The sequence below is a fragment of the Rhinopithecus bieti genome, unplaced genomic scaffold, assembly GCF_001698545.2.
Source record: "Rhinopithecus bieti isolate Rb0 unplaced genomic scaffold, ASM169854v2 scaffold_17010, whole genome shotgun sequence".
Taxonomy (NCBI): Eukaryota; Metazoa; Chordata; class Mammalia; order Primates; family Cercopithecidae; genus Rhinopithecus; species Rhinopithecus bieti.
In genome coordinates, this window is record NW_016808932.1 from 2,042,707 (window position 1) to 2,070,094 (window position 27,388).

General features: G+C 49.6%; 1 protein-coding gene across 2 annotated transcripts in view; it reads left to right on the top strand.

Moving 5' to 3' along the window:
- The window catches only part of TESC (tescalcin), a 62,873-nt gene that overhangs the window by 16,887 nt on the left and 18,598 nt on the right, over nucleotides 1-27,388 (top strand). Inside the window, exons 2-3 of one of the 2 annotated variants that reach the window (XM_017887875.1) lie at nucleotides 7,373-7,442; nucleotides 26,707-26,787. In XM_017887875.1, coding sequence (XP_017743364.1) covers nucleotides 7,373-7,442; nucleotides 26,707-26,787 — 151 coding nt within the window. The remainder of the gene's footprint in view (nucleotides 1-7,372; nucleotides 7,443-26,706; nucleotides 26,788-27,388) is intronic. The other variant, XM_017887876.1, reaches the window with a different exon arrangement.

A 27,388-nucleotide genomic window follows, 5' to 3' on the forward strand; every position in this document is an offset into this window, starting at 1 on the left:
TACAGGTTTCTGGTGTGGACGTACGTTTTCTTTTCTCTTGGGTATAAATGGAATTGTTGGCCGGGCGCAGTGGCTCATGCCTGTAATCCCAGCACTTTGGGAGGCTGAGGCGGATGGATCACCTCAGGTCAGGAGTTCCAGGCCAGCATGGCTAACATGGTGAAACCCCATCTCTACTAAAAATACAAAAGTTAGCCAAGAGTGGTGGTGCATGCCACCCAGCTACTTGGAAGGCTCAGGCAGGAGAATCATCTGAACCTAGGAGGCGGAGATTGCAGTGAGCTGAGAATGCGCCACTGTACTCCAGCCTCGGCGACAGAGCGAGACTCCATTTCCAAAAAAAAAAGAATTGTTTTGGAGTAGAATTGCTGGATTACATGGTAATTCTATGTTTAATTAATTGAGGAACTACCAAACTGTTTTCCACAGTGGTTGTACCATTTAAATCCCCGCTAGTAAATGTATGAGAGTTTCAGTTTCTCTACAGCCTCATCAACATCTATTCTTTCTTTTATTTGTCATTATAGTCATCATGGTTAAAAAATTTTTAACCAGCCAGGCAAGGTGGCTCACGCCTGTAATCCCAGTACTTTGGGAGGCCGAGACAGGCGGATCATGAGGTCAGGAGATAGAGACCATTCTGGCTAACACGGTGAAATTCTGTCTCTACTAAAAATACAAAAAAATTAGCTGGGCGTGGTGGGGGGCACCTGTAGTCCTAGCTACTCGGGAGGCTGAGGCAGGATAATGGCGTGAACCCGGGAGGCGGAGCTTGCAGTGAATGGAGATCGCGCCACTCACTCCAGCCTGGGCGACAGAGCAAGACTCCATCTCAAAAAAAAAAATTAACCCAAATACAATTATACAACTAATCTCTGTAAATTGCAGAAAAGTTAAGGGACAAATAACCACATTTAGGGTCAGAGGGAGGAGAGGAGAGAAATGTTCTGTAATTCTACCATCTGAAAACAACTACTATTATTTTGTTATATACCCTTTCCTATTTTTTCTTGTGCACATGTATATCAATATGAACTTCCGTGTGTAAATGAGATCTTAGTCTGTTGGATTTTCCATGCAACCACATGCCATATGACATTTTCCGATGCCCCACAATATTTAAAAAATATTTATAAAGACTGTAGTATTCCAGCTTTAGGATGTACCAGGACTAATCTGTCTCATTTTCTGTGGCTCAGCATTTCCCCCAACTTCTTTTCTCTTTTTTCTTTCTTTTTTTTTTTTTTTTTTTGAGACAAAGTCTCGCTCTTGTCCCTCAAGCTGGAGTGTGATGGCATGATCTTGGCTCACTGCAACCTCTGCCTCCCGGGTTCAAGTGATTCTCCTGCCTCGGCCCCCTGAGTAGCTGGGATTACAGGTGCCTGCCACCACGCCTGGCTTATCTTTGTATTTTTAGTAGAGACGGGGTTTTACCATGTTGGCCAGGCTGGTCTAGAACTCCTGACCTCAGGTGATCCACCAGCCTTGGCCTCCCAAAGTGCTGGGATTAAAGGAATGAGGCACCACACTCGGCCCCCCAATTTCTCACTGCTCTAAATAGGCAACCATAATTACCCTGGTATGTTCAGCTTTATACACCTGTCTTAATTCCTCAGGATTTGTTCCTAGGGATCAAGTTCTGGTTCAAAGGGTATATCTGTGCTGCCCAACACAAATAATAATGTGAGGTGTAATCATGGTAAATTTGCTAGTAGCTGTAATGTAATTACATTATGTAACGTAATTCTAGATTTTCTAATTAAGGCAAGTAAAGAAATTAATGGTGAGATGAATTTTAATAGTGTATTTTATTTAGCCCATTATATTTAAAATATGATCACTTCACCATATAATCAATATCAAAAGTTATTGCAGTCGTCTACGTTCTTTTTTGCACTTAGTCTTCGCAGGCTGGTGTGTGGTTTCCACTTCAGCACACCTCAATCTGGGCTCACCACCTTCAAGGGCTTAGCAGCCACTTGGACAGGCAGGTGTGTTCTTTCACATTGAAGTTTTTGATAGTAAGTGACAGTTCACTTCCATCCCCAAAAGATTAGGCCAGTTAAACTCCCACCAGCCCCATGGACTGGTGTGCATGTCCCTCGGGTTGAAATCTAAAACCAGAAATTATGAGGTCCAGCTGCCAGGAACCAAGGCCAATCTCTGCCCATCATCCCCATGGCAACTGTGACCTCAGGGCCCTGGAGAAGGGCTCAGAGGGGAGGAACGAGAAAACTGGAAAAGCTTCCAACCCAGGAGCCCTTGAGGGAAAGACAGGTCCTTCCGTGGGCTTTGGGGCCCTGATGCAGGCAGACATGCATCAGGTGCTTATATCAGGTGCTTATTTGAGGGGCCCTGTTGGGGCCGCAGGGTCAGGCCCGGGTGGGCGGGGGTTGGGGTGGGAGGCGCCCCGGTTAGAGGAAGCAGCTCCACCAGGCACATCGGGTGAGACCAGCTCCAGCTGCTAGGGCCTGGGGTGTTCTGAAAGTCAGTTCCTGAGGCTTCAGAAATCATCCTTTCTCTCAGTCACTGTGCCAGAGGAGTCTTGCCTGAGCTGTGAGCTGAGGCCTTGGCTCCAGGGATTTGGGTGTCAAAAAGAGGGTCCCAGAGGTGGGAGGTTGTCTTCCTAATCCTTTGCTTTCAATCAGGCAGGACACAGGGAGTATGTGTATGTGAGTTTGCACATGTGTGCTTATACTTCTCCCCCACCCCATCACCCAGGCTGGAGTGCAGTGGTACGATCTCAGCTCACTGCAACCTCTGCCTCCCGGGTTCAAGTGATTCTCCTGCCTCAACCTCCCAAGTAGCTGGGGTTACAGGTGCGCACCACCACGCCTGGTTAATTTTTGCATTTTTAGTAGAGATGGGGTTTCACCATGTTGGCCAGGCAGGTCTCAAACTCCTGGCCTCAAGTGATCTGCCTACCTCAGCCTCTGAAAGTGCTGGATTACAGGTGTGAGCCACTGCACCCAGCCTTGCAAAGCACTTTGGATGCAGTTAACTGGAAACTGTTAGATAAGCTTGATCTAGGATGATTTATATACCTCTTCCTAGCTGTGGGACCTTGGGCACATCCCGGAGTTCTTATCTCTAGAATGGGCGTAGAATCATACCTACCTAACAGAATTGAAGGAGAGGGTTGTAGCAGCCCAGGCTTATCCAAGTACAGTTGAACACAGAGACCAGAAAATGGCAATGCTTAGTTAATGTGTTAATGTCTCCCCTTGTTGTTATGATTATTCAGTAATTTGTTTTTTAAATGGCTTTATTGAGATATAATTCACACATCATGAGATTCACCATTTAAATTGAACCCCATAGTTTTAGTATAATCACAGGGTTATGCAACCATCAAAACAATATAATTTTAGAACATTTTTATCTCTCTCCAAAAGAAACTCTGGTGCCCTTTAGCGGTGTCTCCCTGTTCTCCCTCTCCAGCCCCTCCCCTCCCTGGCCTCAGGCAACCACTGTTATACTTTCTGTTCCTATGGATTTGTCTCCAACTCCTGACCTCAAGTGATCCACCCGCCTTAGCCTCCCAAAGTGCTGGGATTACAGGCGTGAGCCACCATGCCCAGCCATAACTCATCTTTAATAGTGGTTGTTTAGGTGCACTTGTTTAGCTGTAATTTCTAATCATTATTTATCATCAGATCAGTGTGGTTTGGGGGTTAAGTGATCATACAAAGGGAGACAGACAAATAAAAAAACAACAACAACACAGAACTACATGTTTTCTGCCAGACAGGCTGAGTTCAAATTGTGGGTCTGCCTCCATCAAGGTCAGTGACCTTGAGCAAGTTACATCCATGCTGAGCCTCAGTTTGTTCTTCTATAAAGCGGGAATAGTAGGTCCCTCACAGGGTCATGGAAGGAACTAAAGAAGATGATGTGTGCCTGGGACATTACTCAGCCAGTGAATGATTCATTAATCGCAATATTTATGAGATCTCTCAGCCATCCAGATGGGATCATGTTGTAGGCTGAAAAACTTCATTACAAGACTAATACATGTACACTGTACATTAGAGAAAAATTGGAAAATATAGATGAACCAAAAGCAAAACAGTCTTTCATCCAGGTATTGAGATGAGAAATAATTAATTATTATTTCGGGGAAAATAACTCTAGGATTTTTAAGTTACTTAAACACATTTGTATATTTTTATGTCTTTTCCACAACATAGAGTTGCGCTTTCTTGGTAGCAAGCTGTTTTTAGGCAGTGTATGTGGAATGTATTTCTATGCAAATACACAACTGTCACTATCAAAGGCAGTATACCTAAAAAAAAATTTTTTCCTCCCTCTTGCACTCTAAAGGCGGTATACTTAAAAAATTGGCTAACCATACCAAAAAGTGTTCAACCAATCTGTTTTTTGCGTTGCTTTTTTTTTTTTTTTTTTTGGCAATCTCATTCTGTTGCCAATGCTGGAGTGCAGTGGCACGATCTCAGCTCACTGCAACCTCCGCCTCCTGGGCTCAAGCGATTCTCCTGGTTCAGCTTCCTGAATAGCTGGGATTACAGGTACCTACCACCATGCCTGGCTCATCTTTGTATTTTTAGTAGAGCCGGGGTTTCGTCATGTTGGTCAGGTCTCAAACTCCTGACCTCAAGTGATCTGCCCACCTCAACCTCCCAAAGTGCTGGGATTACAGGCGTGAGTCACTGCACCCGGCCCCAACTGCTTTTGATAGTCATTAGGGCAAGTCGAATTTTAAGCTATTTTAAAGAGTGCAAAGTTGAACACATTTATGTATTCATATTTTTGTACCTGTTGCGTCTATTATTTTAGGATACATTTCTGCCAAGTGGAATTACAATTTTAAAAGATTTTATTCATTTTCTTTTTTCTTCCCAGATCTCCTTTAGTCAGGGAAGACCAACACTTTTTTTTATTTTTTGGTAAATGTTTTGTCGTGATCTAGTACACATCCAGAGCGGTGCATCACTCATAAGCATACAGACAGCTCTTTGAGGTTTCCGAGAACACAACTATGTAAAGTGTATGGAGGTCTAGAAATGGAACATTCCTAGTACCCAGAACTCCCCTTTGCACTCCATTCAAGTCACTCCTCCTTATCTCATCCTCCAAAAGTCATTTACAATGTTAGCGTCATCTACGATGCCTCCCTTAAGAGCAGCCACTATCTTGACCTCTGACATTGTAGTTGAGTTTTGCCTGTTTTTGAACTTTATGCAAATAGGATCATAAAGTGTGTACACTTTCCTGTCCGGCTGCTTCTGTCTGTGATTATCTATATTGTTCATTTTCGTTGCTGTGTGCTATTCAGTTGCTTGACTATGCTACACATTAGCACTCTACTCTGCCATTGTTGGGCATGTGGGTAGTTTCCAGTTTAGGGCGATTCCAATGGCACCGCCATGATATCTTTGTACGCATGCTTGGGTGAACTGAAGTATGCATTATTTGTGTATTTACCTAGGAGTGGAATTGCTAGGCCATGAAGTATGCCAGTGTCCTTGCTGACATACCTATGATATAAATGGCCATATTTTCCTGCAGAAAGGTAGAAATTGCACTTTGATGATGCACCTCACCATTCCAAGTGTCAGTGGCTACATCTGTAACAAGAGGATACAGCCCCCTCCTAGAGTGTTGGGAGGAAGAGATGAGCTAATCATTGTGGCTGAGCCCACAGGAAGTAGGGAGCCCTCAGTCCGGGTTGGCAGCCTTGATGAGCTGCTGGAGATGCTTGAGAACCCTGAGCTGTTGATTCTTGAAGAGCCTGAGGCCAGAAAACAATGAGCAGGAAGTGAGGTGACCAGTTGACCCCAGAAATTAACTGTCTTTGTAACAGGAGCAAAACAGGGCTTAGCGGTAGGGAATGCTGGGAGGACTGAGGTGGGAGGTCACAGCTCCCCAGTCCAGCCTGTGTTTTGGAAAGGTTTGCGTGAACTGTATAGTCCCCAGGAACCAGACCTAAAGGCCTTGAGCGCCAAGGTACTCTGGGCAGACGGGCGATATTACTTTGTGGTGAAGGCTGGCTTTGGGGTCGCACAGACTTAGAGTTCAGTCCCAGCTCTGCCTCTGTGTGTTGTGGGATCTTAAGTGCTCTCTGAGCTGCAGTTTTCAACTTATAAAACTGAGATAAATGCCGGGCATGATGGTTCACACCTGTAATCCCAGCACTTGGGGAGGCTGGGGTGGGCGGATCACTCAAGGTCAGGAGTTCAAGACCAGCCTGGCCAGCATGGCGAAACCCTGTCTCTACTATACATACAAAAACTAGCTGGGCGTGGTGGCGTGTGCCTGTAATCCCAGCTACTTGGGAGGCCAGGGCACGAGAATCACTGGAACACGGAGGCAGTGGTGGCAATGAGCTGAGATTGCACCACTACAGTCCAGCCTGGGTAATGGAGTGTGACTCTGTCTCCAAACAAACAAAAAACCTGAGATAATATCTACTCACTTACTGAGTTGTTTTGATAATGAAGCGAGAAATGCAGATCATTGTTTAATATTGTGCCTTTTTTAGAGACAGGGTCTTACCCCGTCACCCACATTGGAGTCCTTCCATTTCTTTGCTCCACCAGATTCTCCATACATTTCTCAGTATAGGTTTCCCAGATCATGTCCACCACCAGCCTGAACCCTTATTTCCTCTCGCTACTCATCTGACTCCGAGTCTGTGACTATACAAAGCCCCTTTCTCAGCTAGGATAAAACTCATCTTCTGGAGTGGAAGAGGAAGGGTCAGACAACCAGATGCAATTTTCTCTTGACTGGGCCTGGTGGCTCATGCCTGCAATCTCAGCACTTTGGGAGGCCAAGGCGGGCAGATTGCCTGAGTCCAGGAGTTTGAGACCAGCCTGGGCAACATGGTGAAACCCTGTCTCTCTAAAACAAACAAACAAAAATTAGCCGGGCATAGTGACACATGCCTGTAGTTGCAGCTACCCAGGAGGCTGAGGTGGGAGGATCTCTGGAGCCCAGGAGGTAGAGGCTGCAGTGAGCCGAGATGCCGATCGTGCCAGTGTATTCCAGCCTGAGTGATGGAAGTGAAACCCTGCCTCAGAAAGCAAAGTTTCTCTTTAGTGGGCTGGGGAAGGTCAGAGGCTGGGAGAATGGCCTGCTTCATGACTGCCCTGTCTCTGGAGCTATTAGTAATAGTTGTATTATTATTACTAAGGCAGTTGGAACTGATCACTGCAGAGCTGTGTTTCTGGGAAGAATGGGAAATCCTTTCTGCTGCTTCACCCGGCACTCACTTTTGCCATGGTGGGAGATGCTTTGAGAAGGGGTGTGGCAGCCGGTAGGGATGGGGCAGAAGAATACCTGCAGCCTCCCTCTGACAGTCAGTGATGTTTTCTTCTGTCTTGTTTTTCTCTCTTTCCCCACTTCTCAGTCTCATCAGATCAGATCGAGCAGCTCCATCGGAGATTTAAGCAGCTGAGTGGAGACCAGCCTACCATTCGGTAAGGTCGGCAGTGGGTTTGGGTGCTGGGTGGGGCCATGCCCTTGCAAATTTCTTGTCCTGTTTCTTTCCTTGAGTGCTGAGTGGCGGGAGGAGGGGGGAGGGTGGTAGTTTTTTGTTTGTTTGTTTCTTTCTTTCTTTTTGGAGACGGAGTCTCGCTCTGTCGCCCAGGCTGGAGTGCAGAGGCGCCATCTCGGCTCACTGCAAGCTCTGCCCCCTGGGTTCACGCCATTCTCCTGCCTCAGCCTCCTGTAGCTGGGACTACAGGCGCCTGCCACCATACCTGGCTAATTTTTTTGTATTTTTAGTAGAGATAGGGTTTCACCATGTTAGGATGGTCTCAATCTCCTGACCTCATGATCCACCCGCCTTGGCCTCCCAAAGTGCTGGGATTTCAGACATGAGCCACTGTGCCCAACCAACTGTAGTTGTTTTAATGCTTCTGGTCTCTTCCAAGACAAGATGTTCCTAAACAGTAAGGAAAGAACCACGTCTGTTTCTGTGAGGATCACACAATTATAAATTATAACTAGCGTGGAAGCGAAGAAGGGCTCTTCAGCCACCCCTTGCCTCACCCTGACTTCCTTGGATGGAATGTGCTTGGAATCTCAGACACATATGAAGGACCTGTTAGATCCCAGGATCCTGCCAACTGCCAGGCACACAAAGATGAATCAGTTGTGGTAGAGCCCAACTTAGGGGCTTGGGCTGTCATCAGGACCTCTGTCTTTTGGCTCCCCTTCTTTCTTTTTTTTTTTTTTTTTGAGACGGAGTCTCGCTCTGTCGCCCAGGCTGGAGTGCAGTGGCCAGATCTCGGCTCACTGCAAGCTCCGCCTCCCGGGTTTACACCATTCTCCTGCCTCAGCCTCCGGAGTAGCTGGGACTACAGGTGCCCGCCACCTTGCCTGGCTAGTTTTTTGTATTTTTTTTAGTAGAGACAGGGTTTCACCGGGTTAGCCAGGATGGTCTCGATCTCCTGACCTCGTGATCCACCCGTCTCGGCCTCCCAAAGTGCTGGGATTACAGGCTTGAGCCACCGCGCCCAGCCTTGGCTCCCCTTCTTTAGGGTTAGTTCCAGCCTCAGGCAAGATGGGGGTGGCTGCCTCAAATTTCTGTTAAGGAAAATCAACCTTCTGCATTATATTTTGTTAATCTTTTAGATACCCTTGAGGTTGCTTTTTAATGAAGAGGAATGAGGAATGCCTTAAACTGTATTCTGGTTGAATTATTGTTATTTGGGTATTTTTAATTTTTTTGAGACACAGTCTCGCTCCATTGCCCAGGCTGGAGTGCAGTGTTGCAATCATAGCTCACTGTAGCCTCAATCTCCTGGGCCCAAGCGATCCTCCTGCCACAGCCTCCCCAGTAGCTGGGACCACAGGCATGTGCCATCACACCCAGTTAATTTTTTAATTTATTTTTATTTTCGTAGAGGCAGGGTCTCGCCATGTTACTCAGGCTGGTCTTGAACTCCTTGACTCAGGTGATCCTCCTGCCTTAGCCTCCCAAAGTGCTGGGACTACAGGCATGCACCACCATACCAGCCAATTTTTTAAAGTTTTTGTAGAGATGGGGGTCTCACTATGTTGCCCAGGCTGGTCTCAAACTCCTGGCCTCAAGCAGTCCTCCCATTTCTACCTCCCAAAGTGTTGGCACTATAGGCATGTACCACTGCACTAGACCTGTTAATTGTTTTTTGTTTTTGTTTTTGTTTTTTTTGGAGACGTGGTCTTGCTATGTTACCCAGGGTGGTCTTGAACTCCTGAGCTCAAGCAGTCCTCCCGCCTTAGCCTCTTGGGTGGCTGGGATTACAAGCGAGTGCTGCTTGAGTTACTTACAGCTAGGTTAGTGAGAGGTCCTTGCCAGTGACTTGATCGTCACACAGAGTTCATGAGGAAGCTTCAAGTTGAATAAATTTCTTTGTTTTCTTTTTCTTTTTTTTTTTTTGAGACGGAGCCTTGCTCTGTCGCCCAGGCTGGAGTGCAGTGGCGCGATCTCCGCTCACTGCAAGCTCCACCTCCCGGGTTCACGCCATTCTCCTGCCTCAGCCTCAAGAGTAGCTGGGACTACAGGCGCCCGCCACCTCGCCCGGCACATTTTTTGTATTTTTTAGTAGAGACAGAGTTTCACTGTGTTAGCCAGGATGGTCTCGATCTCCTGACCTCGTGATCCGCCCGTCTCGGCCTCCCAAAGTGCTGGGATTACAGGCTTGAGCCACCGTGCCCGGCAAGTTGAACAAATTTCTACCATAAACTTCTAACAGATGTAGTTTCCTAAAATAAGCATTCAGAGTCTCGAGGTTACAGCTTGTTGAAACTTTGAAACAAACCTTTTGATACTCCAGGAAAAGCTTCTTTCTTAGTAAACACACTTAAATTCCCCCCTAGGTTTTATGGAAACGGACATATAAATGTCCACTTTCCCTTGTGTGTCTAAACACAGGTGTATTGTTAATCCAGTATATTTTATTCTTAAGTCAATTTCAAGAGCTCAGATTCTGACGGTCTCTTGGTTGTTGTGGCCTCTGGTCTCAGTTTGATTGCATCCAAGGCCGACTTAAAGACAATTAAGATTTATATCTTCATTACACATCTAGCCCACCAAGCCCAGTGGAGGGGAGAGAACATGAGCCCAGCGGAATAGTCAACCTGGCTTCTCATTGGCCCTGATGGGGTCACAGACCTGAGTCTGAGCCAATCGCCGTGGCCAAAGACCAGACATACAAATGTTTCCCCCCAGAGCAGTAAGGGCCTGGGGCCTGGGGTCAGCTCAGTATCCCCCAAGGGCAGGAATGGAGGGTGGGTGGTTTCAGTCAGGGCAAGGTGAAACCTCCTTGGGCCATAGGCTGAGGAGTGTGTAGGGTGACACAAGTCGGCCAGGCACTGAGGTCTAACAGAGTGGCACATATGGACTCTGGATGTTGGAAAATAGAGTGTCAAGGGTATGCCTTGCTTGCTCCTTCAGAAGTTCATGAGCAGTCTGGGCAATATAGCAAGACCCTTTCTCTACTAAATGTTTAAAAATTAGCCAGGTGTGGTGATGCACACATGTAGTCCTGGCTACTTGGGTAGCTGAGTCTGGAGGATCACTTGAACCCAGGAGTTCAAGGCTGCAGTGAGCTCTGAGTGCGCCACTGCACTCCAGCCGGGGCAACAGAGCGAGACCCTGTCTCTTAAAAAGTTCGTGAGCATCTGCTCTGCACCAGGTGCTTGGTACCTACGCTGGTAGAGGCAGCCACTATGGAGCTCACTGTGGAGGATGTGGGAAGGCAGAGCCCCTTTGTCCTCAAGACAGTTTTCCAGCAAGTGGAGCCCCCAGCCCTGAAACAAACCGCCTTGGGCTTACTGTTATGCATCTGATGTTAGGTCCATCCAAGCTTCAGTGGTGAACTCTAGGTTCATATTTTACATGCATAGAGATGCAGAGGCAAAAACGCAGGCTTCGGAGTCCAGCTGTATTAGAATCCTTCATGCTATTGGCTCTGTGGCTTCGGGCTGGTCACTTCGTTGCTCTGAGCCGGTCTCCTCATCTGGAAAGTCAGCATGGTCACTTGGGATTTGATTTGAGCGTTAAAAATGAGCAGTGGGCCGGGCGCTGTGACTCACACCTATAATCTCAGCCCTTTGGGAGGCCAAGGCTGGAGGATTGCTTGAGTCCAGGAGTTCAAGACCAACCTGGGCAACACAGACCCCATCTTTAGGGGGAAAAAAAAAGCAGGTGCAAGCAGGGCAATTTAGCTCTAAGCTGGGTTCACAGGCATTTGGCAAATGGGGCTGTTATTATTCTGCCCCATCCTGAGGGTCTAATCTGAGTGTGGTGGGGGCCCAGGTGCTGTGTGAGGAGGAGGATATGATGCCGTTGGAGGCCCCTCCCACTTTCAGGTTCTAGGCGCTGAGCCCCTGATGCATTGCCTAGCACCCCATCATAGGCTTATGAGGGGACGTACTAAAACGGCATTCCCTACAATTGTTTTCCAACTTGAGTGCGCTCGATTCACCTGGGAATCTTGCTGCCATGCACGTTTTGCTTCTGCAGTTCTGGGGTGGGGCCTGAGACTCTGCATTTGTAACAAGTGCCCCCCCCTTGCCAGGCACCGTGGACAGCACACAGTAGGTCTTCCATGGTTCAGTGGGTGCAGCGTTCTCCTCCTGCAGGAGCTGAGCTGGCGCAGCCTCTCTCTGCTGATGGCCCTGGGCTCCTACCTCCCAGGCCTTACCTGCCCAGGCTCAGCTTAGAAATGTGAGCCGTTGGTCCTGCCTTGCCACCCCAAACCCTGTTTGCCCCTCTCCTGCACACCCCTCCCCAGGACCTCATATGTAGCGCCCTTGCACAAGCCCTCAGTGTGCCTGCCTGGCAGGGTCACTCAAAGGAGCCAGTGAGCAGCCTCTGCTCAACAGCCCTCTGTGGCTCCCCAGTGCCATCAAGGTCATCTTCGTGTTCTTTAAGTGGGACTCACGCAGGTGTGTAGATGCTGGCTTCTGCTTTGCTGAGGCCTCAGTGTGGACCACATCCTCCAAGAACCTCTCCTGCCCCCAGAAGCCCCACAGCCTCCTCCTGGGGGTGCTCCATCCAACATTCACAGCACAGAATTATAACTGCCCCCCATCCCCTTACCCCAGCAGACTGTGGCTTCTTGGTGGGGGCAGGAACTGATTGCCTTTTTCCTTGGCCAAAGTGTTGAGTCCAGGGCCTGTAACACAGTAGGTGCTGTGAGAGTAGTTAAATGAACAAGGAGGGGATGAATAAATGAATGAATGAAAGAACAAAGGAATGAAGAGTGAATGTAATGACTCACAGAATTCTTTCCAGCACAGAAAGCATGGCCTACGTGAGGCCTGTTGTCATTAATAGTACTTCCCTTACTAGGTTGACGTAATCCAGGTGAAAGACTTTAGCAGGGGTCTTGGCACATAGAAACAGCTCCCAAATGTAAGCTCTTATTATTTGAACCTGTTTTATGTGCTACACAGCAGGAGTGTTACTTCGATCTTTTTTTAAAAAATTTTTTGACAGAGTCTCGCTCTGTTGCTCAGGCTGACGTGCAGTGGTGCAATCTCGGCTCACTGCAGCCTTGACCTCCCAGGCTCAAGTGCTCCTTCTGCTTCAGCCTCCTGAGTAGCTGGGACTACAGGTGTGCGCCAGCATATGCCTGGCTCATTTTTTGTATTTTTGTAGAGATGGGGTCTTACCCTGTCGCCCAGGCTGACTTCAGTCCTACAGAACCCCACAGGAGGTAGAGGTAGGGATGCTCACTCTCCCCATTTTACAGATGGGAAAGTAAGGCTAGAGAGATAAGCCATGCACCTGGCTCTGGGTCACACAGCTCATAAGTGGAGGAGCTGAGATTTGAACCCAGTGCCAACATCCTGCTGTAGGAAGCCGGGGCATTGCCTTGTTTTGCGAATGATCTCTGAGGACCTCAGTCTCCCTGCCCTGCTATTGGGGGTGGGGGAGGTGCGTTTATAATTCCCGTCACCACCGCCCTGGTCTCAGAGCTTCAGAGTCGGCTTTGAGGTTCACGTCAGCTGCACACCGTGACAGCCCCGGCCCAGCCTGCAGGAAGGAGGTGACTGACCACAGCTTCTTATGCAAACAGGCCTACAGGAAGGGCCTCCTCCCAGCCTCCCAGAACTGCTTTGCCTAATCCTAATCCATCCTCCAGGGCCGAGAGAAGGGAGATGGGGTAGCTTTTCAAGGTTCCCCTGGGCTTTTCCTGCCCATCTTTCCCTGAGCAGCCCTGGCTTGGGAACTGGTCCTCAGTGCTGTCCCCTCTCTGCCAGGGGTTTTCTAAGTGACCCCAGGCCTGGTCTTCAACCTCTCAGATCCCTGGCACATATTGGAAGCTGTCCGGCAGGACTTGGGCTGTGCTGAGGTTTCAGAGCATGGACAAAGTTCCTTTTCTTTCTGGGGACATTCCCCCCACATGAAAATGGCATTGATTGGGGTTCCCTAGTGAAGGCCCCTGGCACCCCACTACAATCTGCGATGGGGGAGAGGGTGCCACCATCTTTGCCCCCTCCCGCTCAGACAGCAAAGGGCCCACGTGCTTATGAGGATCCCACAGGAGGCTCGTGAAGACCTTGAATGCAAAAGTCCCCTTAAAAGTGATCATTCAGAACCACAGGCTTTAGATGCTGATGAATAAGATTTGTAGGTTGCACTTAAAAGTTTAAAGAAGAATTGGGTTTCTAATTGTGCAGCTTGACAAATTGAATATAGCATTACAAACTCCCATGAGGCAACTGATGGACCAAAATTGATTTGATTTTTAAGCCACCGTTTCTTATCTGTGTTGGGCCTGGTCCCATCTCTTTCCAGAAGTCATCTCAGGACATCTAGGTAGGGTTCATCTTGTGGCATTGAAAGCCCCACTTCAAGGCCTTACTTTTATGTGGGTTCTTTATAGAGCCCAGTACTTGATTTTTAGACATTCATGTTGTTGGCCGAGCATGGTGGCTCACTCTGTAATCCCAAAACTTTGGGAGGCTGAGGCTGGCGGATCACTTGAGGTCAGGAGTTCCAGACCAGCCTGGCCAACATGGTGAAACCCCATGTCTACTAAAAATACGGAAATCAGTTGGGCATGGTGGTGTGCACTTGTAATCCCAGCTACTCAGGAGGTGGAGCAGGAGAATTGCTTGAACATGGGAGGGGGAGGTCACAATGAGCTGAGATCGTGCCACTGCACCCCAGCCTGGGCGACAGAGCGAGATTCTGTCTCAATTTATTTTGTTCTGTTCCTTTTTTAAAAGAGGGCACCCCCAAATTGTATATGCTTCAGGATCCTCAAGACCTGAATTCATCCAGACCACAAAGCACTGAATTCTATGGCTTCTTGGCAAAATACCTGAATAGAAAAAAAAAAAAAGAAAGAAAGAATGACTATCTAATTCTGACACATTCATTAACTGCCTGTCATGTGGGGGACTCTTCCCTGTCCTCAGAAATTTTCCTTCTAGCAGAGGAGACCTCCACAGGTAAACCTGTTAGCAGGTCAGAAGTTTAGGTGATGAAGAAAATACAGAAATGGCTCCTTGCACCTTTTCTCTTTTTGGACCCCTTAACTGGTAAACGTTTTAAACAGCAATTTTTAACTTCCTGATGTCTCCCTGGCAGGCTTATCAATGCCAGAAATAGACACTTTGGAATACTTCAGACATAGTGGTGCAGGCCATTAGGAGGCGTGATTAGATAAAGCCACGTTAGAAAAAATATTTTTAGATTCATCAAGCCGTTGAATGTGGAGTAATTCCGGAGGTAAATGCAACCACAGACGTACACAGGGAAGAGAAAAAAAGGAACTCCATGCTTTGTGCCAAATGCCACCAACGTGCAGCCCCATGTTCTGATAGCCCAGACAGCGGGGCGTCAGCAGTGTCCTAACTCCAGGTCCTGTTTTCCTTCCTTCAGCGGTGTTCCTTTTGGTTTTTTCTTCGAGACGATCTTGCTCTGTCACCAGGCTGGAGTGCTGTGGCGCGATCTTGGCTCACTGCAACCTCCCACTCCCAGATTCAAGCGATTGTCCTTCTTCAGCCTCCCAAATAGCTGGGATTCCAGGCGCCCACCACCACACCTGGCTAATTTTTATATTTTTAGTAGAGACAAGGTTTCACCATGTTGGCTAGGCTGGTCTTGAACTCCTGACCTCAGGTGATCCACCCACCTTGGCCTCCCAAAGTGCTGGGATTACAGGTGTGAGCCACCGCGCCCGGCCCCTCAGCAGTGTTCTTACCACTGCTCTGTCATTGGCTGAAGTTCCCACAGGGTTGGCCCAGTGTGGTAGCTCACACCTGTAATCTCAGCACTTTGGAAAGCCGAGGTGGAAGGATTGCTTGAGTCCAGGAGTTCGGGCCTAGCCTGGGCAACATAGTGAGATTCTGTCTCTACAAAAAAAAATTTAAAAATGAGCTGAGCATGGTGGCACGTACCTGTGGTCCTAGCTACTTGGGAGGCTGAGGTGGGAGGATTGCTTGAGCCTGGGAGGTTGAGGCTGCAGTAACTTGTCTTGCCACTGCACTCCAGCCTAGGTGATGAAGCGAGACTGTCTCACAAAGGAAAAAAAAGCACAGGGTTGTGTGCAGAAACGGGAGCCCAGCTGCCATTAGCAGAGTGCTGACGTGTGCCAGGCACTGGGCTCAGTGCTTACATGGTCTCAGGAACCCTCTGAGGTTGACATTATTGTCCCCATTTTACAGATTAAGCAACTGAGGCCCTACTGTGTAATTTTAACTTCTTCAGCGTCAGTAAAGAAGTAACTTCTTTAACTTCAAAAGCAAAGCTGGCTGATGCAAGAGGTGTAGCCTCAAACCACTGCAGTGTTGTTGCCCTTCACCAGAATTAAATCCCCTTTTAACCCAGTCACTTTGCTTTGCTTTTAACCTGTCTATGATATGACCACATTTTGAGGGGATGGGGGCAAGGTCTCGTTCTGTTATCCAGACTGGGGTGCAGTGGTGCAATCATGGTTTAGTGCAGCTTCCAACTCCCGTGCTCAAGCGATCATCCTACCTCAGCCTCCTGAGCTGTAGCTGGGACCACAGGTGTGCACCACCACATCCAGCTAATTAAAACAAATTTTTTTTTTGTAGAGATGCGAGTCTCGCTATGTTGCCCATGCTGGTCTCAGACTCCTGGCTCAAGCAATACTCCTGCCTCAGCCTTCCAAAGTGCTAGGATTACAGGCATGAGAAACCATGCCTGGCCTCAACAGCTTTTTTTAGAAATACTGTACTCATAAGGAAGCTGCCAAGGCCCTACCTAGCTCAACAGGCTGTTTCACCATCAGAATTTAATATATTCCAACAGGCAGCGAGTCCTCCCTTTAAAAGCCTCAGCTAGGAAGATGCACGTTCACTTACAGAGGAAAACCTGCTACGGTAGCTGTAAAGATGCCCAGAAAAGACAGCTGGCGTGAGGCAGCTGGACTCGCACATCTGCTTAGGTGAGAGTGTTCAGGCAGACGTGAGGAGAGCCACAAGGGTGTGAAAAGGTGTGGAGGCGTTCCCGAGGCAAAAAGCAGCTTTCTCAATGGTCTTAGTTTTATTAGCGTGTACTTGCATATAAAACTTTATAGAGATTCTTTTCCCAGGATGATTGATACTGACATGGTCCTTGCTTACAAGCCTGCAAATGTCCAGGGCATTCCGTGATGGGTTTTAGAGCTGAGGATCCCATGGGGTTGAGAAAGGAGGCTCCCCCTTCCCCTCCTGGGGTGCTTCTGTTCTGATGCTTATGTGTGTGAGGGATAGTCAGAGACAGAAAACTAGCACATCAGCCAGTTCATGCTATAGAATGAGAAATATACTAAAGGTTGGCTGGGCACAGTGGCTCATGCCTGTAATCCCAGCACTTTGGGAGGCCGGGGTGGGCAGATCACTTGCGGTCAGGAGTTCCAGACCAGCCTGGTCAATATGGTGAAATCCCGTCTCTATTAAAAATACAAAAATTAGGCCGGGCACAGTGGTTCACGCCTGTAATCCCAGCAATTTGGGAGGCTGAGGCGGACGGATCACAAGGTCAGGAGATCAAGACCATCCTGGCTAACACGGTGAAATTCCGTCTCTACTAAAAATACAAAAAGTTAGCCGGGCGGGGTGGTGGACGCCTATAGTCCCAGCTACTCTTGAGGCTGAGGCAGGAGAATGGCGTGAACCTGGGAGGTGGAGCTTGCAGTGAGCCAGGATTGTGCCACTGCGCTCCAGCCTGGGCGAAAGAGCGAGACTCTATCTCAAAAAAAAAGAAGAAGGGAAAAAAAAAAAAAACCATTCATGGTGGCAGGTGCCTGTCATCCCAGCTACTTGGAAGGCTGAGGCAAGAGCATCTCTTGAACCCAGGAGGTGGAGGCTGCAGTGAGCTGAAATCGCACCACTGTATTCCAGCCTGGGCAAAAAAAAAAAAAAAAAAAGAAAAGAAAAGAAAATACACTGAAGGAAGGAAACGGGGCAGACAGCCATCCCCTGGAACCCTAGAGAAGAGAGGGTCCTTGGGGTAGGTGGTCACGGAAGGTGCCACTGAGAAGGCCACATGTGAGCTGAGACCGGAAGGAGAGAAGGAGCCAGTGTGTGAAGAGAAGAGGGAGGGGAGCTCTGGGCAGAGGGCCCAGCACATGAGGAGAATCAGAGTTGGGGCAGATCACAGAGGGCTGCCTTTGCCCTAGCGATGACTTGGGCTTCTTTTTGTCCTTGAAATAAAATGCACAGCGGTGGCCTGAAACACCAGCTGTATGTTAGCTCCTACTATTTTTGTTATTGTTTTGCTCTGTTGCCCAAGCTGAAGTGCGGCAGTTCGATCTTGGCTCACTGCAGCGTCAGTCACCCAGGCTCAAGCGATCCTCCTGCCTCAGCCTCCTGAGTAGCTGGAACTTACAGGCATGTACCACCATGTCCGGCTAATTTTTTGTAGAGATGGGGTCTTGCCATGTTGCCCAGGCTGGTCTTGAACTCCTGGGCTCAAGCAGTCCACTCACCTCAGCCTCCCAAAGTGCTGAAATTATAGGTGTGAGCCACTGTGCCCCGCCAGCTCCTACATCTGTATGTCCTCCCAGGACCTCTCCCCTGAACTCCTGACTCACGTAGCAACTGCCCATCCACTTCATATCCAAAAGGCATGCCGCTTAACATGCCCCTTTCAAAGCAAGCACCTCCTCATCCCTTCCAGAGGTCCCCTGTTCCTCTGTGGTGAATGGCAGCCTCACAGTTGCCAGCAGTGGTCACCTTTGATTCCTCTCTTTTTCTCAGCCCTGCTTGCAGTTACTCAGCAAACACTGCCATTTCTACCTCCCAACGAGCCTGGGATTTGTACTTCTCTCCCCTTCTTCCTCTGCTCCCCCAACCCCTGCCCTCATCCAGCTGCCATGGTCTCTTGCCTGGGCTACCCCAGCGGCCTCCTCCCTGGTCCCCCTGTGTCTGTCTTCACTGCCTGTCCACCATCCAGGCTCACAGTACCATGTGAGAGGGTCCTGTGAGAATGTCTCTTCTCTGCTGAAGATGTTCTGTCTCACCCATTGGGAGTCAGAGCCACCGCTCCGGCCTCTCAGTGTCCTGCAGGTCCCTGCTACACACATCTCCCCAGTTGTTTTTGCCCAAGTTACATGAACATTCTTTCTGTTCCCCACCCCAGGGCTCCAGCTCATGCTGTTCCTTCTTCCTAGAATGCTTTCCCCTAGAGCCGGAGTTTTGAGCCTGGGCTCTGGGTCTGGATGATTCTTCATTGGGGTTGTCCTGGGCACTGTGGGGTGCTGAGCAGCATCCCTGGCCTCCACCCACTAGATGCTGGTAGCACCCTCCCCACCAGCTGGACACATGGGAGTCGAGAACCTCCCCTCCTTCAGGTCTCTGCTCAGATGTCACTTTTTTCCCTGTGGCCTTTCTGTGATCAACCTCATTTAAACTTGTGTCAGCCTCCTGCAGCCCCCTTTCCTTTCTCTGCTGAATTTCTCTGCAAAGTACTCATCACTGCCTGAGATACTCTATTTCCCATCTGTTTTGTGCTCTCCTAGATTCCCCATAAGGGATCCTGTCTGTCTGATTTGCCTCTGCAGCCAGCACCTAGAACAGTGCCTGGCTCCTCGAAGGAATGCTTGTCGTGTCGCCGAGTTGCTCTCACTGTAAGAAGTCAACGCCAGGTGTCAGGGAAAGTGGGGGACTGACATGGGGCAGGGACAGGGATGAGAAGGTGTGTGCCTGGGGGAATGGTCTTGGCGACGTTGTCCAGCTTTTGAAAGAGGCATTGGCTAGGAGCAAAAAGGACCAGGCCTTTCTTGCCAGAATCTTCTGTGCAGAAATGTGGGTAGGAGAATTGCCTGGTACATTGGGGCAATTCCAGGCGCTTTGAAACATTGAGAGATTAAGAGGCCAGCAGGTCTCACGCATTCATGTGCATGTGAATGCCCGGGAGATTGCGTCAAAATGCAGGTTCTGTAATCCCAGCACTTTGGAAGGCCAAGGCAGGAGGATCACTTGAACCCAAGAGTTCAGGACTAGCCCGGGCAATATAGTGAGACGATGTCTTTACCAAAAATAAATTGGGTGTGGTGGTGCACACCTGTAGTCCCAGCTGCTCAGGAGGCCGAGGAGGGAGGATCACTTGAGCCTGGGAGTTCAAGGCTGCAGTGAGCCATGATTGCACCACCGTATTAATGCAGGTTCTGATTCAGTAGGTCTGGGGTAGCGAGAGACGGTGCATCTCTAATAAGCTCCAGGTGATGCAGATGCTGCTGGCCCAGGAACCACACTTTGAGTATTTTGGCTACTGGGAAGACACGTGCTGAGTGACACGCAGTCTCTGCCTTCAGGAGTCCCCATGGGGTCTCAGCTTTCCCACTGTGGGGAACGTCAAATGCTGAACAGTGAGTGCAGGAAGGGGAACTCAGAGGGGCATTGGGCAGGCAGCCCTGCAGAGGAAAGACCCAAGTGGCCTCCCTCAGTGTGGGGAGCCCTGGAATGGTGGAAGTTCCAGCCTGAGAATCTGGGGCCTGGCTGCACCCTCACCTTGGAGGTCGGTTAGCCTTGCGGTGGTTGGCAGGAGTTGGGGAACGCCATGCTCAATACCTGTAGAGAGAACTTTGCAAGTGAGCTGGGCCCCAAAAGCTGCCGGAAACCAACCCACAGCACGAGGCTTGAGGAAGAGCCCGGCACAGTCCTCGGTGGTTTTTTGAGTCTGGTCCTTCCCTTCTTGTCGGCCTGACACTTGTCCTGCCCGCTTCCTGGGTCCCAGATGGGGCCTCTCGGGCTGCCGACTGGGTGCTGGGTGAGAACAGATGCCGAAGGAAGAGCATTCTCGCTCTTTCTCTCTTTAAGGTGAAAATGCACAACCAGAAGGAAGGAAGTGGTGAGAGTGAGGAAGCGCAAGATGGTTCGAGCCAGCCTGGAGACAGAGCTGGAGTCCCACACCAACTCTAGTTGTGTGACCGGGGCATAGTGTCTTTGTCTCCCTAGGCCTTGTGTTCTGGTCTGTAGAACAGGATCATCATTGTTGCCACTCATGATTATGTGGGGTGATTAAGTGTTGCAGCGCTTAGCACAGCTTGACATCGCGAGAGCCCTTCAGGACTCCAGGGGGACATTCTGAAGCCCCCAGGGGTCACGCTGTCCTGCAGGAGGCCTGGAAGGTGTGTGGCCCTGGAGCCCTCATGGGCAATCCCCGCTACCTTGATGGTCACTGGGGCAGCACCACTGGCCACTGAGAGTCAGCTCCGGCTGAGGGCAGTGACCTGCCGTCAGCCCTGGGCTCTGAGGTGAGGCAGAGCCCGTTCCCATGGCTGCAGCCTGGGCTGAGACACCTTTAGCCAAGCCGGTTCATCCAGCCCGGTGGGAACCTGGGGAGGAAGGAAAACAAAACTGACACGAGTATTGATGGAGCATGAAACTGATGGAATGAAAAGGTTAGTGTGTCCTAAGTGCTGGACTCAAGGCCGGCGCTTTCCTTGTTGAAAGGGGACATTGACAGGTTTTAGGGAAAGTCCCTGAAGGCCAGGCACCACCATGCCACTGCCTGGGTCCACCAGCTTCATTCTTAACAATGAGAAGTGGCTTCATCTCTCTGCCTCAGTTTCCTCATCTTTAAAATGGGCACAGGCCGGGCGCAGTGGCTCACACTTGTAATCCCAGCACTTTGGGAGGCTGAGGAGGGCAAATCACCTGAGGTCAGGAGTTCGAAACCAGCCTGGCCAACATGGTGAAACGCCGTCTCTACTAAAAATACAAAAATTAGCTGGGCATGGTGGCATACACCTGTAATCCCAGCTACTCAGGTGACTGAGGCACAAAAATCACTTGAACCCAGGAGGCAGAGGTTGCAGTGAGCAGAGATCACGCCACTGCGCTCCAGCCTGGGTGGCAGAGTGAGACTCTGTCTCAAAAAATAAAAAAAGTTAAGAAAATAAAGTGGGCATAAGTACCTACTTTACAGGGTTGTTGTGAGCCCTGTGTAATAATGTAAAGCTCTTAGAATAGTTCCTTCCATTCTGAGGGTATATAGGTTAGCTGCTGTTACATTATTATTATTATTACTATTAATACTGCTGCAGCGATTACTGTTGCTGCTGCTGCTGCTGCCGTTATTACTGTTATTGTTTTAAAAGTAAGAGTTTACCCTGTGTCAGGCAGTCTGCTCAGCATCTTATGTGGCTTTATCTCATTTGATCATCTAATTAGCCCCATCATGTTACCTGGATATTCCTACAATCCCCATTTTACAGGTGAGAGATCACGGCTTGGAGATGTGCTGTGATTACTCAAGATCATGTGCCTGGTAAGGGGCAGAGCCTGGGCCAGCACCCCTCTCCCCACCTCGTGTTTGACCCTGAACCATCCCCTTTGATATGGGAAGGAATAGGCCTGCACCCATCTCACAGATGAGGAAACTGAGGCTCCAAGAGTCAGGCACCCGTGGTGAGGGGGGAGGTGAGAGTCAGGTGTGGGCGTAGCAGGTGCCTATGGAGAGAGAGAGCAGAGGCAGTGGGCTTCAGAGCCATTTACACACCTGCTGGGAGTTGTGAAGCCAGCACCTGGGGACAACACTGTGTCCCCAGCTCAATTCCCAGCAGGTGAGGCATGTCTTATTGCTGCTGGTTGGGGACAGGCCTCTTGTGTTGAGTTAATTTCTTCTCCAGGCACATGGGTCAGGCTCCTCTAGGTGGTTTCTCCCCCACATCTCCTTCCTCTCTCCTGGGTCATTGGGGTCTGCTCTCCTTCCAGGGTCTGGACACCTGGGCCCTGGGGAAGGCACCTGGGGAAGGGCAGTGCCTCAGGATGGACCAGACAAAGAGGGAAGCTTCTTATTATTCGCTTCATTATTTGCTCAGCAAACCATTTATTGATCACCTTGCTAAGCCCAGCTGTGCAAGGCATTGAGGACAGGGTGCTGTGGAAACCACAGGGTCCCCATCCCGCAAGCTGCCATCTGTGGTGCCCTCCCAGTTCACCAGACACCGTGCTGAGCATGTTGCAGACTTTATCTCCTCTAAGCTGTACAGAAATCCTGTGAGGTTCCTGTTCGCAAAGGAGCAGACGGAGACTGAGAGAGGCAACGCCGTTTGACCCAGGTAGCAGAGCAGGGTAGAACCCAAGTGTGATTCCAGAGGCTGTGCCCTTCACCCCCAGTCAGTATCAGTGTGCCCTCTTCACAGCCGAGAAAACAGACTGAGGAAGGATTAGCAACAGCCAGTGAAAGCCAGAGAGGGTTTGGCTAGCAGCATAGCAGCCAGTGGCTTCTCTGTTCTCCCAGATTCCCTCTGGAGCTCCATGTGGTCCCTTTCTCAGTCAGGGAATCTGGGCCTTGGAAAGTGGATTCTGTTTGGATGGCCAGGGAGAGTGGGACAGCAGGGGATCTGGTGAGAGCATGGCTGTACTCTACCTAGCTTCCAAGCTGACTCTTCCACGCCCCACTGGGTGAGCTGGGGCAGGTCGCCAAACCTGTCTGTGCTGAGCCTGAAGCGTCGGGATAATAGGAACCCTTGTGGGGTCGCTGGGAAACGAGATGGCTCCGGCCAAGTCGCTTGCACGTTTGTGAGCTGTAGCTGTCATTGTCATCCGATCGTGATTTTGTAGAATGTGATCATCTCTCCTGGTAACCTTGACTCATTCAGGGCTCTGGTCTCTCTCTTCTGTCCCCTCCCGTGGTCGCCTCCCACTAATGAGGAAAAGGGCAGAGCATCGAGCTATCTGCCAGCAGTGAGGGTGTGACCTGCATAGAGAAAAGCATGTGTCACACACAGAGGGACTTTCACAGACGGAACATGCAACAGAATGTTCCCGGCCCCCAAAAGGCCCCCATGTTCCCTCTCGATCACCCCCAACTCCGAGGCCGTTCATCACCCTGACTTCTAGCTGCAGAGGTTCGTGTTGTCACTTTTTGTTCTTTACATAAATGGAGTCATACTGCAGTAGCACCGTGGTTCTTTTTTGTTTTTTTAAAGAATTATTAGAAAATGTTAACAGCTTTATAGAGATGTAATTCACATATTATAAAATTCGCCCATTGAAAATGTACAGTCCATTTTAGAGCACCTCAGAAGGAAGCTCCGCAGCGGTTAGCCATCACCCCGTCCCTAGCCCCTGGAAACCACATCTCTCCACTTTGTCTCCCTCTATTTGTCTTTTCTGGATATTTCCTAGAAATGGCATCGTACACCAAGGGGCCATTTGTGTCTGGCTTCTTCCACTGAGCATCATGTCTTCCAGGTACATCCGTGCTGTGGCATGGATGAGAATCTCGTTCCTGGACAGGTGCAGTGGCTCAAACCTGTAATCCTAGCACTTTGGGAGGCTGAGACAGGTGGATTACCTGAGGTCAGGAGTTTGAGACCAGCCTGGCCAACTAGTGAAACCCCATCTCTATTAAAAATACAAAAGTTAGCTGGGCGTGGTAGCATACGTCTGTAATCCCAGCTACTTGGGAGGCTGAGGCAGGAGAATTGCTTGAACATGGGAGGCGGAGGTTGCAGTGAGCCAAGATCGTGCCACTGTGCTCCAGCCTGGGCAACAGAGTTAGACTCCATCTCAAAAAACCAAAACAAAAAACCTTGTTCCTTTTATGGCCAAAATAATCTTATTTTTTTCATGGCCAAATAACATCCCATCTCTCCGGGCCAGCTGTCCCGAGTCTGCCTCCTTCTTTGGAAGTGGGTTCCTGGGAATCTAAAACATGAGTCTGCCCTGACGCGGCTCCTGAGTTTGGCCAGAGGCCATGAGTGAGCCCAGCCGAAAGGCCTGGGTGGGAGGGACAGGAGGCCATGCCGGGGACACAGAGGGACCCAGGACCAGGTCCTGCTGTGCCTCTTCACGCCTCCATCCCCACCCCTCCAGTGCGTAAGGTGGGGCAGCACAGGGGCCAGCGAGGCGTTCATGGAATCTTCCAACTCAAACAGCGTAGAATCCCCTGTGTCTGTTTTGCCTCCTCCTCTCCAGCATCTGTCTGTCTTAGTGTTGAATCCCACTTCCAATGACTGTCCCACCATCTCTTCCCACCCGGAGGTCCTCATTTTCAGTGGGCTGATTCCCTCCGCCTTCCCCACCTGGGCCTGATCCCTTTTTCCCTAGGCACCAGCCTGTGCGCTGGGTCCTTCCCAAGACGCCGCCTGTGGAGGCCCATGGAGCAGAAGGAAAAGGTGAGCAGGAAGCACATTCAGAGAACCCAGGAAGGCCTTCTGTGAAGGGCAGGGGAGGAGGGCAGGCAGGTGAGGGAGTGACTGACGCCCCTGCCTGCAAACCTGCAGCCTCTAGGACTCAGCAATACCTGTGCCAGCCTCAGGGTGTCCTCCTGTGAAATTCACGCTCCCCTGTCCCAAACCAAGCTTTTTTTGCTCCTTTTTTTTTTTTTTAAAGAGATTGAAGCCTCACTGTATCACTCAGGCTGCAGTGCAGTGGCACCATCGTAGCTCACTGTAACCGTGAACTCCTGGGCTCACACAGTCCTCTTCCCTCAGCCTCCCGCATTGATTGCTAGCTGGGACTACAGGCATATGCCATCACGCCTGGCTGGCTGGCTTTTTTTTTTTTTTTTTAACAGCTTTACTGAAATGTAATTCACATAATACAACTCAACCATTAAAACGTGCAATTCAGTGACATTCGTATGTACAGAGTTCTGTCCGCATCCAGAACTACAGTCGATATTAGAACATTTTCATCACTCCCAAAAGAAAGCTGTACCCTCAGCTGGCCCTGAGTTTGGCCAGAGTCCATGAGTGAGGCCAGCCAAAAGGCCTGGGTGGGAGGGACAGGAGGCCATACCGGGGACACAGAGGGAACCAGGGCCAGGTCTCCAACCCCCTGACCACCACCAATCTGCTTTCTACCGCTGTGTATTTACCTATTCCAGATAGTTCATGTAAATGTAATTATGTAATATGTGGCCATTTGTAACTGGCTTCTTTCACTTAGCATAAGGTTTTGTTTGTTTGTTTGTTTGTATTTTGAGATAGAGTCTCAAAACTCAGAAGTTTTTGGAGACTACAGTCTACCAGGCTATCGTGCAATGGTGAGATCTTGGCTCACTGCAACCTCTGCCTCCCGGATTCAAGCAACTCTTGTGCCTCAGCCTCCCAAGTAGCTGGGATTACAGACATGCGCACCACACTCGGCTAATTTTTGTATTTTTAGTAGAGATAGGGTTTCACCACGTTGGCCAGGCTGGTTTCAAACTTCTGACCTCAAGTGATCCGCCTGCCTCGGCCTCCCACAGTGCTGAGACTACAGGTGTGAGCCACTGTGCCCGGCCTCGCTTAGCACCATGTTTTTTAGATTCACTTGTGTTGTAGCATGTGTCAGTACTTGGTTCCTTTTTATGGCTAAAAAATACTCCATTGTGGTTGCAGTGAGCCAAGATTGCACCACTGCACTCCAGCCTGGGCGACAGAGCGAGACTCCGTCTCAAAAAAAACAAACAAAAAACTCCATTGTGTGGACCACATTGTATTTCTCCATGTATGAGTCGACAGACGTTTGGGCTGTTTCTGCTTTGTGGGTGGGGAATGCTGCTGTGAAATTCATGCACACGTTTTTATTTCTCATGAGCATATCCCTAGGAGTGGAATTGCTGGGTCATCTGTTAACTCCAGGTTTAACCTTTGAGGACCTGCCAGACTGTTTTGCAGAGCTCCAAGCCAGCACCCCACTGCTCTGAATACTTACCTGGGGATTTGAGGATAGGTTTCAGGCAGTCTCTGAATCCCCAGAATGGACACAAATCCCATATCTCTGCATTTTTTGGAGATGAATGTCCAGTCCACCTCTTGGATTCTCAAAAGTATCTCAAGGCCAGGCCAGTGGCTCATACCTGTAACCCCAGTGCTTTGGGAGGCTGAGGCAGGAGGATCACTTGAACCCAGGAGTTCAAGACCAGCCGGGGCAACATGTCAACCCCTTGTCTCTACAAAAAATTTTAAAAATTAGCTAGGCGTGGTGGCATGCACCTGTGGTCCTAGCTGCTTGGGAGGCTGAGGCAAGAGGATTGCTTGAGCTCAGTAGATCGAGGCTGCAGCGAGCTGTGATCGCACCACTGCACTCCAGCCTGGGTGACAGTGAGACTCGATCTCAAAAAAGAGAAGTATCTTGAGCCTCCAAATCCTCCCTGCCTTTGCCCAGTCTAAAGGTTAGAGGAAGGGGCAGATAAGTGAAGCGTATTCCAGTTCTGTCTCCTAACTCTGAACTATTCTCGTGGGGCCTGTTGGAGATCCAAAATACAGCTTGATACAGGATGAAAATGCCAGCTGACATCTGCTGTCTTTTCCTACTCTCTTCCCGGTGTCTCTTCTTGGAAACCAGCAAGGAGAACTTCAACAATGTCCCGGACCTGGAGCTCAACCCCATCCGATCCAAAATTGTTCGTGCCTTCTTCGACAACAGGTGGGCGTTTTCCCCTGAACCAGCCCAGTGGCAGGCACCTTTGTGTTGTGTGACATCTCGTGGTACTCATTGCCCAGAATGGCCCTTTGAGCTGATGATGATGGCCCTTTGAGCTGAGAAGAGGGGACCGAACTGGGTAGGGGTTATAAGCACAGGTTTGGGGTTGGACCATTCTGGATTCATAGCTGGGCGACTGGGCAGCTCACTCAAGTTCTCTAGGCCTCTGTATTCATTATCTCTGGCTGGGTAACAAATTACCCCAAAACTTCGTAGATTAAAACAATAGCCAGGCATGGTCGTGCACACCTATAGTCTCTGCTACTGGAGAGGCTGAGGCGGGAGGATACTTGAGGCCAGAGTTCGAGGTTGTAGTGAGCTGTGATTGCACCAGTGTTCTCCAGCCAGGGCAACAGAGTGAGGCCCTGCTTCTAAAAAAAAAAAATAAAATGAAAACAATTAAAAAAGAATAATTCTCTTAGAAACATTCTAAGACAACTGTTGAGGAAGACTTTTCAAAAAAGAAAATTCAAGGCTGGGCATGGTGGCTCACGCCTGTAATTCCAGCACTTTGGGAGGCCAAGGTGGGCAGATCACCTGAGGT